We start from the raw sequence: 17,034 nt of genomic DNA, 5'->3' as shown, positions 1-17,034 counted from the left end.
ACAGGAAAAAATAAAAATGCAGCCGGTGCGTGCAAATGTTACACATTCTGAAATAAAATTGCTGATACGCTGTCTGCGTCGGTGGTTGGGCCGCAGATGTGGTGTTACGGGCAAATGAAACGAAGGGCAACAGCAGGAGGAAGAGAGGAGACAGGACCTTGCGCAGATTGGGCGGATTCGCGGTTGAAACTTCAAAGTATATATTCGTGTTTCTTTTACAGCACGCTACAGTATTGCATTCCGGAAACAATCTAACACTTAAATTATTGTCCAGTTTTATTAGTTTGCATTCTACACTTAGAACGTAGAATTTAGGGCAGTGGTGGCCTAGCGGTTAAGGAAGCGGCCCCGTAATCAGAAGGTTACCGGTTCGAATCCCAATCCGCCAAGGTGCCACCGAGCAAAGCACCGTCCCCACACACTGCTCCCCGGGCGCCTGTCATGGCCGCCCACTGCTCACTCAGGGTGATGGGTTAAATGCAGAGGACAAATTTCACAGTGTGCACCATGTGCTGTGCTGCACTTCACTTTCACTTAAATGCTCTTTCGACAGACAAGCATGGTGCTTTTAGTGGGATTTATAGCGGTCAGGTTTCCCCTGTAAGACGTTTATGAATCCATTTCAGTTTTTTTTTTTGCTCCTTGGATACCGTGCGGTGTCACATGACACCAGCACATGGCCGCTAAACCGAGCAGCAGGGGCTGAGTCCCCCCAGAGAGGCTTTGGACGAGAGAGGCAAGGTTAAAAGAGGGAGAAAAGAACCTCGTAATATGAACATTTGTTTCATGACCTTTTAAAGGAAGCTGTGTTAGAGATGTCTTCCAGGCAGCCCCTTTATAGACGTTGGCACGAGACAGGGAGGACGGTAAATCTCGACTAATGTCGATATTGGCAGTAATTTATGGTTAGCGCGGCGGCGAAGCTACAACACAAATAGCCCAGGAAGTGGGAAAGGGTCTGCGGTGGGCGGGGTCACCCAATGCCAGACAGCTGATGAAAAATAGCTGGTTTTCTTACACAATTAAATTCAGATTTCACATTATGGGAAATTAGTTGCTGCCCTTGGTTTCAATGACGCGTGATCACGTGAAAATAGAAAAATTCCATAATGTTATTTTATGTTATATAATTATGAATCTTAAATTTAGGAGGGGATTCAGTTGTGGACATTTCCCGCACGTTTTGGATTTCGCATTGTGATGCAGATGCCTTTTAGGCCTTTGCTTGTTGCGTGTGTCCGATGCACATGAACATGATGCGTGAACGCACACAGCTAGTAATGCCTTGTGCTGCTCAGTAATTGAGAATTCATTTGAAGAAAGTTGGCTCCACAGTTGTAAATAGCTCAGTGCGGGCGGGCAGGAGGCATCATTGAACCAATAGTATGGAATTGAGGCTAAATTTCCATAATGCGCTGCTTATGACTTGGCATAATTTAGCATGCATTTTTAAACACAGGTTATAAGGGTCTGCTAAATAACACGTAACATGTTGTTGTGTAGTCATATCCAGATCTAGCTGCTGTGCCACTTTTGGCTCGTATATGAAGTGAAAGTGAAGTGATTGTCACATGTGATACACAGCAGCACAGCACACGGTGCACACAGTGAAATTTGTCCTCTGCATTTAACCCATCACCCTGAGTGAGCAGTGGGCAGCCATGACAGGCGCCCGGGGAGCAGTGTGTGGGGACGGTGCTTTGCTCAGTGGCACCTCAGTGGCACCTTGGCAGATCGGGATTCGAACCGGCAACCTTCTGATTACGGGGCCGCTTCCTTAACCGCTAGGCCACCACTGCCCCATATCCCACGGCCCATTCCTCCTCCTGCCAACTGGCCAACGAGCACCCGGAGGGTCTGGTGGCAGGCTGGCCTCCTACTTCACCAGGTGGGTCAGAGTCGACTGGACACTGGTGACGCTTGTCATTGCTTAACATAGCTGTATTCCTGACCTGGTCATGTGATTTCAATACTGTAGAATCTTTCTTTTAATTCTTAAAAATTCAGGCCTGTCAGCACCTTCAGCTTCCCTGAAATCAAATGCAAACCTTCTATACAGTCCCTGACAAAAGTCTTGTCACTTGTCTATTTTGTAGAAACACCTGCTATTAACCTGACTTTTAATTAATCAATTGGTGTTAGAAATAACTCATATAGCTCAAAAGCTATAACCCTACCAAATGATGTTTAATGCCTTGAAATGAATTAGTTTCACTGAAAAAAAGATTTATCATTTAATCAAGACAGAATGGTCACATTTTGGCAAGACAAAACGTTTTTTCACCTATACATACAAATCGAACAAATACAAAAATATGTCAGCAACTTAAGTAGTGCTGTGAGATCAAATTTAATATCTTGTATGACTTCCATGATCTTGAAGGACTGCATCCATGCGGTTTGGCAAGGATTCATACAATTGATGAAGTCATCAGGAATATCAAATAAAGCAGTCTTGCATGCCTCCAACAGTTCAACAATATTCTTTTGGTTTCTTCCATGCTTCCTCTTTCATCCTACCCCACACATGCTCAATGATGTTCATGTCTGGTGACTGGGCTGGCCAATCCTGGAGCCTCTTGATCTTCTTTGCCTTGAGGAACTTTGATGTGGAGATGGAAGTATGTGATGGAGCACCATCCTGCTGCAGAATTTGGCCCCTTTTATGGTTGGGAATATAAAAGATTTCTTGGTATTTCAGACTATTGATGTTGCCTTCCACCCTGCAGATCTCTCGCACACCCACATACTGGACGTAACCCAAAGTTCACTGTTTTCTGGGTGAATCTCAGATCCATGCGGGCTCCAGTAGGTCTCCTGCAATATTTATGGTGACTGTGGTGTAATTCAACAGAAGATTAATCTGAAAAATCCACCTTCCACCTTTTCCAGCGTCCATCCTTTTAGCAGGCTGTGGACCTTGGCAAATGCCACATGGTTTTTCAATTATCTTTTGTGTAGTGGTGGCTTCTGGGCACTGATTTGACCATGGAGGCCATTTCAAGACAGAATCCAACAAACTGTTCTGGTTGACACAGGGACTTCAGGTAGCCAGGTCCCGTGGAGCTCTGCTGCAGCGGAAAATAGGCTGGCATTGGATTTTCAAGCCAACAAACGGTCCTCTCGAGCAGTTGTCTTGCGGGGTCTGCCTGACCTGGGCTTGTCAAAAACGTCTCCAGTATCTTCAAATCATTTGTATCCTCTGTACTTGACGCTGAGACACATTGAAGGTGTCTGCCACATCAGCAGTGGATCTGGTCTTCAGCCTCTTTAGTCTCAGGGTGAATTTTAGGCATGTTTGCAGAGGTCTAGTTGCAGTTGATGTGAAGGTCTCGTGTACTGGGGTCACAGGTGAAGCTCCTGTGACAAGGCGACAACACTTATGTCTTTGCAAAAAATTGACTCAATGGGCTTTACCAAGATTTGAATATTAAGAATACTTTTTGACACTGAAACATTATTACAAAAGCTGTTGGGAATAAAATGAGCCATTTCTTTTTTAAAAAAAAATCTTGATTCGAAATATATTGCAGCGGCACTTGAGGTAAATTTGTACACAAGCGACAAGAGATTTGTCAGGGACTGTACTGTACTGTACTATACTGTAGGTGGTAAGTTTGCCTATGAAGACAAAGTTCCAGGTTCAAACCCCACTTACCACCATTGTGTCCCTGAACAAGATACTTAACCCTGATTGTCTCCAGGGGGGAAACGTCCCTGTCACCACTGACTGAAAGTCACTCTGGATAAGGGCGTCTTGTAAATGTAACATGTATTTGTGAAAACTAATGGTTAACATATTGATATTGTCAATATGGGGTGAAGTAAAAACACTAAAAACATGCAAAAGCTGCCAAGCTTGTGACGTGACATGATTGGTTTAAATGAATGAATTATTAAATGAATTATAGTTACATTTATAACCCCGTGGCTGTAAATGGAGCATAATTCTATACATGTGCTTGCTAACAATAAGTCCATTGATCACTTTATGAAATCCAATAGTGCATGTGTGTGTGTACATGCTCATGTATGCATCTTCTATGTTCCCCGCGTGTCCGTCGTCTTCCATCGCTGCTTTAGACTAATTAAATGTCTGCGGTCGGCTGTACATTATGCAGTGTGTTAGTGTACCATGGTGCATTTAGCCTAATGGAGGAGCATGTGGCCTGAGCTGACCTGCATGAGGCGTCCGCTGGCTTCTGCTGCTGCCGGTGCAATAATGTTGTCAAAAAAATTGATTCTCGGCAACTAACCGATACTAAACTTTAGTATCGTTTTCGATATAAATCAGAGCTGGTATCGATACTTAAAATTCCAGCATTGCATCTGCCAGCGTACTGATCTCACCGGCAGACTACAGCGATTTTCAACAGGCATTGCAGCCAGCAGCCCCTCCCTCGAATCTTGGGCTACCTGGAGAACCGATTGCTTATACTTAAAGCATAATTCTGCAGCACCAAGCTCGGTAGATAATGTTAAAATTAAGAGCGCTTTATGGAGGTATTTTTCAACCAGATGAACGGGGAAAACCAAAAAGATGTGGAGAAGCTGTTTGAAAGAAGTGCTTCAAAGTTGTTGCCATCAAAGCAAGCAGCACAACAAATTTAGCAAAGCATTTGAAAGACCATCACTCTGAATTATACGCCGAGTTATAAAGTTGTTGTTCAAACATAATTCAAAACTTTTTAATTTTTTATTGCCACTGTCTAGAAATACTGTTGAAGTTAGTTAACTACAAGAATGAGAATATTATGACAACGCGCATATTTTCTCACTTCTGTGGCATGAGAGGCGAAGAGTGCTGTCTAGTTCGGCACAAAAACATTAAAATTACGGGTGTGTCATTGGCAAGGATCTCACGATACAGGGGTCACTGTGCATACTGCGACAGGCCCCTGAAAAGCTCAAATAGAGCTGAAATAGAAAATGCCATGATCGGTCTGTCATGTTTTGCGATTTCACTCTGCTTGGAACGCCCAGCGGTAATTGAAAGTACCCAGCTGTACAGCGCCATCTAAAGGAGTGGAGGTTGCAGTTGCATGCTGATTCTCATCTCCGCTGACTTCACGAAAGAAATCGCTCAACAGCACCACCCAGTGGACTAAATTTGTATACAAAACTATTGATATTTAATATCCCTGTATAGATTTCATATCAGCACGTAAAATATTGCGATATATTGCTGTATCAATATTTTCTAATGATCTAATTAAAATACATTTCTTTCAATTATTTGTTTAGGTTTTTTATACATTTTTCAATATATATGGTGTTCTGACTTCATAAAAAATATTCTAAAAATATTCTTAATTTATTAAAAGATTATTTAAATTATCCTGTGTTCAATTGTTCTCCCTCTCTAGTATCGAAAATAGTATAGAGAATCCAGTACCATCCTTAGTATCGGTATCGTGATAGTCACACCTGCAGTTTTAAAGAGTTCTACTGACATGAAAAGCGAACAGCAGTGGGAGAGGAAAGAATGAAAGAGCTCAGTCTTGATTTTTTTTCCTTCCTTCTCTCCGTGCAGTCAGCAGAAGCTGAATAATTTATCCTCTTCCTCCTCTCTTTTCCTTTTTCTCGCAAGCCAGAAACCACGTGCAAATGCGAGGATGTGGCGCTTCGTTCTGTGCTACGTTGTTTCAGCATTTCGGCTTGTTGACCTGTTTCTTGAATCAGTCGTGCTGTGATACCGCGTGTGCTATCCGGTGTCATAGGAACAGTGAGGTCAATATTCCTTTTTTCGTCTTTATCCCATGAATATTGCCGTAGTAAATGGCCTTTAGTTACGGAATGTTACGGAAGCCTGGCATGTTTTCCGAGGTTTTAAGGGGTTACATGCAGTTTCCCGTTCCTCCACCCCTCCTCCTCCCCCCATCCTCGTTACATCTCTCGCTCGGCCCATTCTCTCCCCTCACATCCTGTCAGCCCCAAAATATCCGCAGCTGCCTGAAAGTGCGCTCTTCCGCGGCATCCTCCACCCCCGACCCCACCCCACCCCGGTGGAGCCGGTTGTCTGCTCGCGAATAGCGATTTGCCGAGAATGGCGTCACCCCCTGCGTAAAGAAAAGAGAGCGAGAGGGAGTGGGCCGTCCTGCTTCTCGTGGGCTCTCTGCCGAGATGCGATGGGAGGATGTTTCCGTCTGGGTTCAGACCTGGGTGCAGGTGAAGCTCCTGCTCTCCGTGTCCCTTCAAGAGATGCTGCATAGGTGCAGGGCATTGTGGGTAAATGGGTAAAACGCGGTTAAAGGCGGCGGCAGTAAGGCGGGTACGGGGCCGGAGCGAGAGAGCACAGAGAGGGGGGCGCACAAATGATTTAGGACTAGGCTCGGCGAGACCCCGCGGGCAGCGCGGTGGCATTTTCTACGCCGGCGCGGCGCTCTGAGCTCGGCCCTTATTGCCGATGCTGTTCAAGTCCCCGTGTCTGAAATTTTCATGAGCACAACATTAGCAGCCCAGACCAAGGCCGAGTCTCAGAGCAGCTGCAGTGCAGCAGGCGACGGGTCGCGATATTTCCTCTGAATCACTTAAAAGAAAAAGACCTCGTGCTGTACGTTCCTGCGCTTTTTCCGGATTCAGAAGGCGAACGAGAAACTGAAGACGGGTGACACATTAGACGAAGAACCTGGAACAAGACCTGTGTTGGTGCACTTGTGGTCTGAGATGGAAGAGTCGCCTCGGGTCAACAGAAAGCGATAGCAAGCGAGCGCCGCTCTCCTGCGAAACAACATTTCCACCCTGATGGGACGGGTGTCTCGCAGGGCGATGATGCACCCGTGCGCAGGATTTGAGAAGCACTGAATGATTGATGAGCTTTAAACCGGCGTCACCCGTTTTCAACACAACTCGACGTCCACAGTAGATCTTAGTGGCCGTCCACACAGCGAGAGGCTGGTAGAAGTCCACTGGTGCAACTTAATATCGTCCCTGCGCATGACACTTGCTCCCGGGGGACTGTCCCCCTAGCTACTCTGGAAAAGGGCGTCAGCTAAACGCTGTTAATCAAATAAATAAGACCAGAGATTAAATAAATATGACCAGAGACCATGGAATGTCAATTGAACGTGCAGATTGATGAAAGTCAAAACAACTACTGGTGACACTGAGTGACAGATGAGTTCGCTACACGTTTGCTATGGCAACCAAAACCACCAGTGTCCACAGACTCTGTACTCGATATGTGGCCTTCCTTCCGCTTATCACCTCAGATCCCGTAATATCGGTATGGACTTGAAAACGGGACATGTCCTGGTCACTTCCAGTCTTAGTCACAGCTGATTCCGCGAGGTCACTTTGCAGACAGAGGTGAAGCTCTTCGAGGTGATATAAGCTATCTGAATACTGTGTGTCTTTTTGTTAATAAGGTACTTTTTTTTTCTAAGAAAAAAAACGTAGATTATTACCTCAGACAAAAGTATGATGGAACACGTATGAAATGATGTATTAAACAAAAACGCATTACATAATTTAGAATTTTTTTTATGTTTTAGATTCTTCGAAGTAGCCACTTTTTGCTTTAAAGACAGCTTTGCACACTGTTGGCATGCTCTCAGTCCTGCAGTCCCTCAGTCTCTGCAGCCATTCAGAGAGCAGCAGCTCTGACGGGCGGACCTGGAATTTGTCCCCTTTTGTCGTCTTATGCTTTGCCCTCCCACCATCCATCTTGGCTTCCAAATGTGTGAAGCATTGCAGTTGCTCGGTGACTGGATGTGAAAATGAGCACAAATATAATTTTTTCATGTGAGCCTCGGAAGAACCGGTGGGTTCTTTTTTTTTTTTTTCTGGAAAAAACGCTGACGCAACTTCCTGTCTGCGCCAAACATTGCGGTTGGTGAATGGTGTCCATGACGTCATTTCCGCGAATGCAAATGTTGTGACCAGAGACCATGGAATGTCAATAGAAAGTGAAAGTGAAGTGATTGTCACATCAAGTGATTGATACACAGCAGCACAGCACACGGTGCACACAGTGAAATTTGTCCTCTGCATTTAACCCATCACCCTGAGTGAGCAGTGTACAGATATTGTGTACAGTGTACAGATATGTATAGAACGTACAGATTTATGAAATAACTACTGGTGATAACACTAGTTTGACAAGTACCTTGTTAAGACAACCAGTGGGAAAGAAGGGTACTTCTGGGTGACAAAAGAGTTTGCTATGTCAACCAAAGCCACCAATGGGCAGACAATGGGCACGGCGGTGGTAGCCTAGAGAGTAGCAGGAACTCTGGAATTAAAATCACAAAGTCAATTTATAATCACTGCTAAAATAAACCTCTCCTCCTTTTTGGTTGGAGACGCGTTTCTATGGGTTACCGTATCAATGCGTCACAACGCACAGAGATTAAAGTTCAACAAAATTAGTGAACACTTAGTGAAGCCGAACCAGGGAAGTGTGGAAATAAGGCAACTTAAGTATAGTCCCAATCAGTCCAAACTGAATAATGACGGTCATTAAGACCCTAGCCGCGAAGTGGTGCCACCTGATGATCCGACGAGCACCATGACTTCACAGCCGCTGGCTGCTTTACTGGCTGTAGCAAACCATTGCTCTTCAGGTGCACGGAGTGCAGTGCCACAGCTTACCACGTTCAAACCAGCAAATCTGTGGAGAGAAGTGAAAATCCTTGCGATTTCAGGGACATTACTTGGAGGAGAAGCCCAGACGTCACATGTAAATACATTAAAGTCATCTGTCTTAATGTAACAATGGAAAATCAATGCAACATTGTGTGCATTGAGTACAGTATTGTCCAGTATTCCTGGTGGTGGTCACACCTTCCATTGTGGTGAAGCCTAAATTTTTCCATCATGTTATATATTCAAAAGTGTACCACACCTTCTTATGACACAGTTGAAAAACATTTTTAAAACAAACTTTGCTTAATCAGCATTTTCTCATTGAAACAACTGGGGTGTTATACCGCAACCAGCCAGAAGGGCACTAGACCTGTGGTGAATTCACCTTTACTTTCCATGTGCTTACTAGACAGTATAAAGGACAGTAAATAAACTCGCAGTAGTTAAAGAGCACATTAGACATGCAAAAAAAGCCATAAGAAAATGTATGTTCTATGCATTTGTCATGAGACAGGTCTAATAATAAAGTAGCATATGTACATTTTGTCCAGATTTTTTGGCCACAGAATTCCAGGCAGTTTGGAATGTTTATTAGGCACCGTGGAAGGTATGGGTTCCTTGGCTAGGTGAGTTACCGGCATGGCGGCGCTTCATTAGAGAGCTGAGTGCCGAGCTGCATTTCCGTTCGTCTGCTCCCTCTCAGCTGCTTCTTGTCTTTGGCATCTCTTACTCATTCAGTCTCTCTGTAGCGCTTCTATGTCTTCAGCTCTTACTGCTCATTAATTATTCATTTCTGGTGGCGGAACTGTGTGTGTGTGTGTGTGTGTGTGTGTGTGAGAGAGAGAGTGAGAGTGTGTGACTTGTGCAACTGTATTCTGAACTGTGTGTGTCGTGTGTGATTGAATGTCTAGTTTATGTGTGTGTGTGAATGTACATATTCCTCTACTGTGTTCCTGTGTGTGAGTGTACCTCTGGCTGTACTGTGTGTGTGTGTGTGTGTGTGCGTGTGTATTGTAAGAGTGTGTGCAGTGACGTGGGAGCAGAGCTATTTCTGGCTGCTGGGTGAGGAGCGTGTCTGTGATGGATTGATTTTTCATGCTCGTGTTCCTGAAGCCACGTGCTGCTTTCCTACTGCTGCAGCCACTGAACAGACACCACACACACACACACACACACACACACACACACACACAGTCTCTATATGCACACAAAACACTATATAAAATATACGCATTATGCTAAACACAATAAATAAAATACTGCTAATTACATTACTAATACCTGGATGAATATGTAGTATTTATGAATTATTATTAATGTGTAACTTTAGCACTGCCTTTCTTTCATTTCTATCAGATTACTGCCCCATATGTAACATGAATGGATATGATATGTACGTGTTCATTAACGGCATTTATCAGACGCCCTTATCCAGAGCACCTTACAATCAGTAGGTACAGGGACAGTCCCCCCCCTGGAGACACTCAGGGTAAAGTGTGTTACTCTGGCAGAAAATGGTAGTACGTGGGATTTGAACCTGTGTTTTCTGGTCATACCCACTAGGCTACTACCACACTATATACACACACATTCAAATTTTACAGTCCGTTATACATACACCTTTACACACTACTATTATACACACACCAATCTCAACAGCACACGTAAATGCACACAACACACTCTATACCCTCACATACATAAACACACATACACACACAGATTGCCCTGTTAAAAATACACACATATGTCTCAAACGCACGTGTAAATTCACACAATGCATTCTCATCATATTATACACTATACACACACACACATACAGATTCCCCTGGGGGGTTAAACATGTCCCACTCAGACCGACCGTTAGTGACCAGGCCGCCCATTACTGGGGTCAAACGGACAGGCTTCGAGTGGATGTGTTGACCAGACAGCGTCTGTGATGACAGAAGTGGACGCGATATCCCGGCGCCTGTGGCTGTGTGTCCAGTCCGATGCAGAGGATCTGACCACCACTGCGGCGAGCGAGACGAGAAGAGAATGACAGGGAGAACGAGAGCGTGTCCTCGGGCACTTCCCTTCTCTCCTGTGGACGAGCGGAACGAGTGAGGGCCTGGCTTACCTAATCGCTCTTTTTACACACACAGAGTAACAAAGAGCAAAGAGACGCTCTCGCATTCTTTAATAAATCCCAGCGGACCTCATCTCTGCGATAGTATTTTATAAAGCAAACAGGGGAAGAAATCAATACATATTTACGTTGCAGAGAACTAGGGCCGCCAGGTCACGGAGGGAGGTGATTTGCTGTCTACTGCCTTAGTGATTCAGAAGTTGGAAGTGATCAGCAAATAGGAAAATCAGATAGATGTTGGCTGTGAAATGGAGTGTCGTGGCAAATTGTTCCTCTTTTTGCATGCCTATGAACCAGAAGACCACAAAGTCCCAGGTTCAAACCCCACTTACTACCATTGTGTCCCTGAGCAAGACACTTAACCCTGAGTCTGTCCTGGGGGACTGTCCCTGTAACTACCAATTGTAAGTCTACCCCGCATAAGGGGCAGTGGTGGCAAAGCCTCGTCCCCACGCACTGCTCCCCGGGCACCTTTCATGGCTGCCCACTGCTCACCAAGGGTGTTGGTTAAATGCAGAGGACACATTTTGTTGTGTCACCGTGTACTGTGCTTGCTGTCCTTCACAATGACCTTCACTTCAATTGTAGGGTTGGCAACCATCCCGTATTGTCCGGGATTTTGATTTGTCCCGTCTGGGGCAGCTCTAGTCCCGTATTCCAATAATACTACTGTTAGCAGGCAAAACTAATGCAAACGTTGCTGCGAGTTATAGACGGTTTCAGGGCCCCATACAGCGAGATTACTTCATAACAGATTTATATTATTAAGAAAAGACAAAAACTACAGATCCCATAATGCAGTGCTCCAGTTGCCGTGCCGAACTCGCTCTTTACAGTGCAGCTGAGTCTGTACAGGAGCCTGGGCATGTGCAATACCACCGATTTGCTTTTCGATCCGATACCAAGTAAAATTCATGCTGGTTTCGGCAATACTGATAACTCATAGGTTTGTTTTGCACCGATGATGGTTTGATCCAAATCGTTTTTGCACCTCAGCCACTTTCGTCCTTGCCGTTCTTTTTCAGCTCCCTCCCTCGCTCTCCGTCACAGACTTGCTGACCCTGCAGAGTGTATGTATGTGTGTGTGTGTGTGTGTGTGTGTGTGTGTGTGTGTGTGAGTGTTCTGGGCTGAATGGAGGATTCTGTGATGGAATGTTATGATTGATGTATAAGTTGAGTTGAGGGAGGAGAGAGAGGGTGAAGAATGAGAAAAGAGAGTGTGATGTGGCAAGAAAGGGAAAGAGTAGAAAATGGCTGCACAGGGCAGAACTTGTCCGTGAATTAGCACTACAACGTCACGTTGATGTCAATAATAAATCATTTCTTAATAAAAGCAGTTTAGTCCTGAAAGTAAAGTGACTGACATTGTGAAACACTGTAAATTTCCCTCTTGTGGGACTAATAAAGGATGATCTTATCTTATCATATCTTATCTTACAACGAAATGTGTCCTTTCCTTGGTGAGCAGTGGACAGCCACGTGTGGGGACGGTACTTTGCTCTGTGGCACCTCAGTGGCCCCTTGGCGGTTCGGGGATTGTCAACTAAATAGCACTTTTAAACTTAAATTCAGTCAAATAGTACTTTTTTCTAATAGAATACAATTAACCTCTGACCCTTATGCAGCCTATTCCAGCACAAAAACTGTTCACACCCCATCTGCAGATTTGTTGGGGGTGACAAGGTGAATTATTAACGTGTTATAACGCACTAAACATATTGAATCAGTCTTGTTGGTGTATTTTTTTTTTTATCATTATGCCTGTCACATGACTCATGACCGTAATAGTAAGAACTGTTTATTCTCCATAATCTATCATCAACTCAAAATATATTTTGTTTGCATTTTAGAACATTTTAGATTTTGTGAAAATCTCAGCCATAGGGGTTATGACACCTGACATATGACATATTTTTCAGCATTTCATGTCTGAAACGGAGCACAGAAAAAGGGTCTGTTAAGTATGATCGTCTGTGATATGCCTGTTTGTGCTCCATGCGTGAAAAAGAGGCATTGACAGATTTTGATGAAACGGGCCGAATAAAAATGTAAATAGGCGTGATCCCCTGTCACCGAGCTCTACTGCAATTCACCGAAAGGTGAAGATCTATGTTGTTGTAGATCTGTAGCTGTTCCTGGCAACATTTCGCGCATGTCTCGCTTGGTTTTTGATGCAGCCTTGTCTTATTCAGTCTAGGCAGGAGCGTAAATCCTCCTCAGCCGCTTCAGGTGTGGAGGGCAGCCAGGGGCAGACGCGGCGGCCCAGGGGCCGATTCGCGACAACCCTTTTAGCAGGCAGAAGTGCTGGAGTCAGGGCCTTCTTTCTTTCCCTCCCTCCTCTCCCCAATCCGCTGGTCCTGCTGACGGCGGGAACTCGGCCGGCCTGTGCTCCTGCTTTTCAGCTGATAGCGGCCTTTTTAAGCGGCAGACGCGGGTCACGACTCCAGGTGCCTGAGTGTTGCGCCGGAGAGGGAGAGCGGGAAGGTTCTCCTCCTCCTCCCTCTCCCGCGCTCCCCTGGCTTTTATCTTTGTCAGGTTGCTATTTTTAGCGCGGTGTGGCGGGAGGTGGGAAGGATTCATAATTGAAGGTTTTTGGCAGGGCTGATCAGAGTGGCGGGGTCCGAGGAACACACACACACACACACACACCGAGCACATCAAACACACACAGCATGTGCCTTCTATACAAGGGTGACCAGTGGGATACACACACTTGCGGCCACAATGAAACACACAGAGAGACCCCACAGCCGGGCAGTGGTCAGGGGGTTGACCGGTTCGAATCCCACACCGCCAAGGTTCCACTGTCATGGCCGCCCACTGCTCACCAAGTGCCTCACTTTCACACACTCTTCAAACTAAGTGCAAAGTCCCTACACACACGGTGCAGCCACATAAGACTACACGGTAAAGTGAATGTCACGGTGACGCGACGGAGTGTGCCCTCAGCTTTTAACCCTGCATCACCCTGAGTGAGCAGTCGGCAGCCATGACAGGCTGCCCGGGGGGCAGCGTGTGGGGACGGTACCTTGGCCGTCCGGGATTCGAACCCGCAACCTTCCGAGTCCGCTTCCTGACCCGCTAGGCCAATCACTGCCCCAATTTGCAGCCACATCAGATACAACACACAGGAAGGTTTTTTTTTTACACACGTACATATACCGCAGGGACACAGACAAGCCGACACACACACACACACACACAGAGTGTGCAGGGCAGCCGGGCTAATTGAATAGAGCCAGAGGTGATAATACGCCGTAGAGCCGGAGCGTCTGCTGGCTGGGGGCGGGGCTGAGGGCCACAGAGTGCTTCCTTCCTGCCGATGGCTTCTGGATACCTGGTGGTCCACTTTAAAGGGACGATTGCCGTTCGGCAGACAAACCTGTCCCGTGGAAGGTGTTCACTAACGTTCCAAAAGCAGAAATAATCAGATAAAAGTGCAGACTGGTTAACTGTATGTTGGAGGTCGTAGTAGCACTCGTCTATGAACCAGAAGACCCAGGTTCAAACCCCACTTCCTACCATCATGTCCCTGAGCAAGACACTTAACCCTGAGTGTCTCCAGGGGGGACTGTCCCTGTAACTACTGATTGTAAGGCGCTCTGGATAAGGGCGTCTGCTAAATGCTGTAAACTAACTAGCTAATCACGCAGCCCCTTTTGTTGGTGTCTTTATTATTTCTGAAACCCAGAACATTTTTTTATGATCAAGGTTTAATGGCAGAGGAGCGTGTAGGTGTAATAGACAGCTTTCATACAATTTTAAACAATTTAAACCCCCTCCTATCAATACGCCACACGGTGTAGCGCAGCGTCCTTCTCCCTTTCTCCTCCGTTTTCCCACTGTTCTCTATGCCCCTGAAACCCCTTTTGCACATCGTCCACCAGTGGACGTCGCGGAAGTGATCCTCCCACCATGTCTTGTGTGTGGACTGGGTCCGAGAGGCCCTGCCCGCGGCACACATTACGCGCTTTTACACAGCGAGTAAACACGCAGGGAGACACCGGCTAATGCCTGGCCCATTAAGGGCCCTCATTCACTCGCAAGACGGCCTGCGGCACGCGTTACTTCCACATGGACGCACGCTTCTGCCGCGGCGGCGTGCATCTGCCTCTCGTGCTGGATGCAGAAAAACAACCCCATCTGGAACAGGCCCTTTTCGTACCACGCTTTGCCTGTGTCAAGCCTCGTTAAGACGTCGATTCACTGAATCTAATGGCCTTTACCGGAATATATGTTTTGTGCACGCATTTTAATGCGCTGACATGTCTCAAATTGAAACCGAATCGGACCAACAACAACAAAACATTTATTTCTTATATAGCCCAAAATCACATACAGTATGTCTCAATGGGCTTTGACAGGCCCTACAGTTGACACCCCCCACACTTGACCCTTCTGCACACAAGGAAAAACTCCACACAAAAAAACTCTAGGAGAGAGAAAAAAAGAATGGAAGAAACCTTGGGAAGGAGTGATACAGAGAGGGACCCCCTTCCAGGGTAGAGTGAGCCTGCAAATGGTGTCAGTGCAGGGTTGGGGATGATATAAGTCCTACAGTTGTAGGGTTGGAGAAGTCCAGGATGTAGTCAGTGTCATGGTCTAGATTACGTGTCCATAATGCGGCTCCGGACGCAAATTTCTGCCTGAAAGAGGATTGTTTGCTTCTGAGAGAATTGTTTCTTGCCACAACAACAGCCATTGTCGTGAAATGGTGAGTTCTGGGTGACTGTAAATGCGGTGCCATGTCCACGGAACAGAAGTGGCTCGTTCTGATCTTACTAAAACAGAAGAGTTTGTTAATTTCCACTTTTACAGCAAAACGACCTAAAATTACTCACAGCCACATTATGTAATGGGAAGAACTATTCACACATTGTCACCAGGACGTTCAGCATAAGTCACTTAGACACTTAATGAGTCTGAAGTGAAAGGAAAAGCTGCATGAAGAATTGTGTAGAAGATTTTTTAATAGTGTCTCACACTGCAATTTCCTTGACCTGCATCCCTCACTCCTTTCGAGTACATGATCCTGGCCACCATCATTGCTAACTGCATCGTCCTGGCCCTGGAGCAGCATCTTCCTGACGGGGACAAGACACCCATGTCCGAGCGCCTGGTGAGTTGATATCCAATTTCAGTTTTTCTCCCAGAATTCCATTTTATGTTTCATTATTATTTTTTCTGTTGGGAAATGCTTGATCAGTATGTTTCTAGTCATTTACATTTTACATATATTACATTTTATGTATTTGGGTATTTTGACTACATGCGATCTTGTTAATTGGGTTCTACGAACATTTGAAACAGGACGTAAACCGTTACCAGTGAATCCAAATTAAAGAGCCCCCGAAATGAATTTGTAGTTCCCCATATGTAGTTCCTAGTGGTCCTCTAATACTGTATCTGAAGACTCTTTCCGAAATTTAGCCGTGATGCAGAATTACAGCCACTTTGAGCCCGTCACACATTAGATTTCCCTAGGCGTGATGCGCCGTTTCTGTGTCTCTAGCTTTAAATGATAATGAGAAGGAGAGAGGCGGAAAAACAAAATGAACCCACTGGTTCTTCATGTCTCATGTGACGAACTATAAAAATAATTTTTTGCTAATTTTTACGTAAAAGCACCAGCATCTGCAATGCTTCACACGTTTTAAGCCATGACGGGCAGTGAATTTACTTATTTTGGAGAGGGGTGGGAAATTCTATGGGGGGACAAAGCATGAGAAATGGGAGGTAACCTTTCCCCTTATGATGTCATAAGGGGACAAATTCCAGAGCCGACCAATGAAGGTGAAGCAGAGTGACTCTTTACACCTATCGCCATTTCTAGCCACTGCAGGACTATAAGCAGGCTAGGGGAATTCGTAATAATATTAAATAATCTAATAATCTAATGTTAAATAATAATAGAGGACCTTTAAAGTCAAGGTATCTTCTGTTGAACAAACTGTTAGCAACTTGATTACATTACATTAATTTGTGGCTTTTGTCCATAGAACATTCTTTAGACGTTGTTTTGATGCTGCTATTGCAGCTTATGTGTATGGTTTTTGTGTGTGTGTGTGTGTGTGTGGACAGGATGACACAGAACCCTACTTCATTGGCATTTTCTGCTTCGAGTCGGGCATCAAGATTCTGGCTCTGGGCTTTGCCTTCCACAAGGGCTCCTACTTACGCAACGGCTGGAACGTCATGGATTTTGTAGTGGTGCTTACTGGGTGAGTGTCTCTGCTACTCCTCCTCTTTCTGCTCTCGTTTTCTCTCCCTTGTCCTTCCCTTTTGTCCTTCCTCTTCCGCTCCCTCTCTCTCCTGCTCCA

The 17,034-nt window shown here is 45.5% G+C and overlaps 1 protein-coding gene across 22 annotated transcripts in view; it reads left to right on the top strand.

Moving 5' to 3' along the window:
- LOC114794942 (voltage-dependent P/Q-type calcium channel subunit alpha-1A-like) overlaps positions 1–17,034 on the top strand; it is a 77,204-nt gene that overhangs the window by 1,817 nt on the left and 58,353 nt on the right. For all 22 annotated transcript variants that reach the window (XM_028987842.1, XM_028987844.1, XM_028987841.1 and 19 more), the window contains exons 3-4: positions 15,728–15,833; positions 16,796–16,935. In XM_028987842.1, coding sequence (XP_028843675.1) covers positions 15,728–15,833; positions 16,796–16,935 — 246 coding nt within the window. The remainder of the gene's footprint in view (positions 1–15,727; positions 15,834–16,795; positions 16,936–17,034) is intronic.

This window comes from Denticeps clupeoides, chromosome 7, assembly GCF_900700375.1.
Source record: "Denticeps clupeoides chromosome 7, fDenClu1.1, whole genome shotgun sequence".
Lineage (NCBI taxonomy): Eukaryota > Metazoa > Chordata > Actinopteri > Clupeiformes > Denticipitidae > Denticeps > Denticeps clupeoides.
The sequence above is the reverse complement of the archived record's forward strand: the minus strand, read 5'-3'. Positions and strand labels throughout refer to the sequence as shown.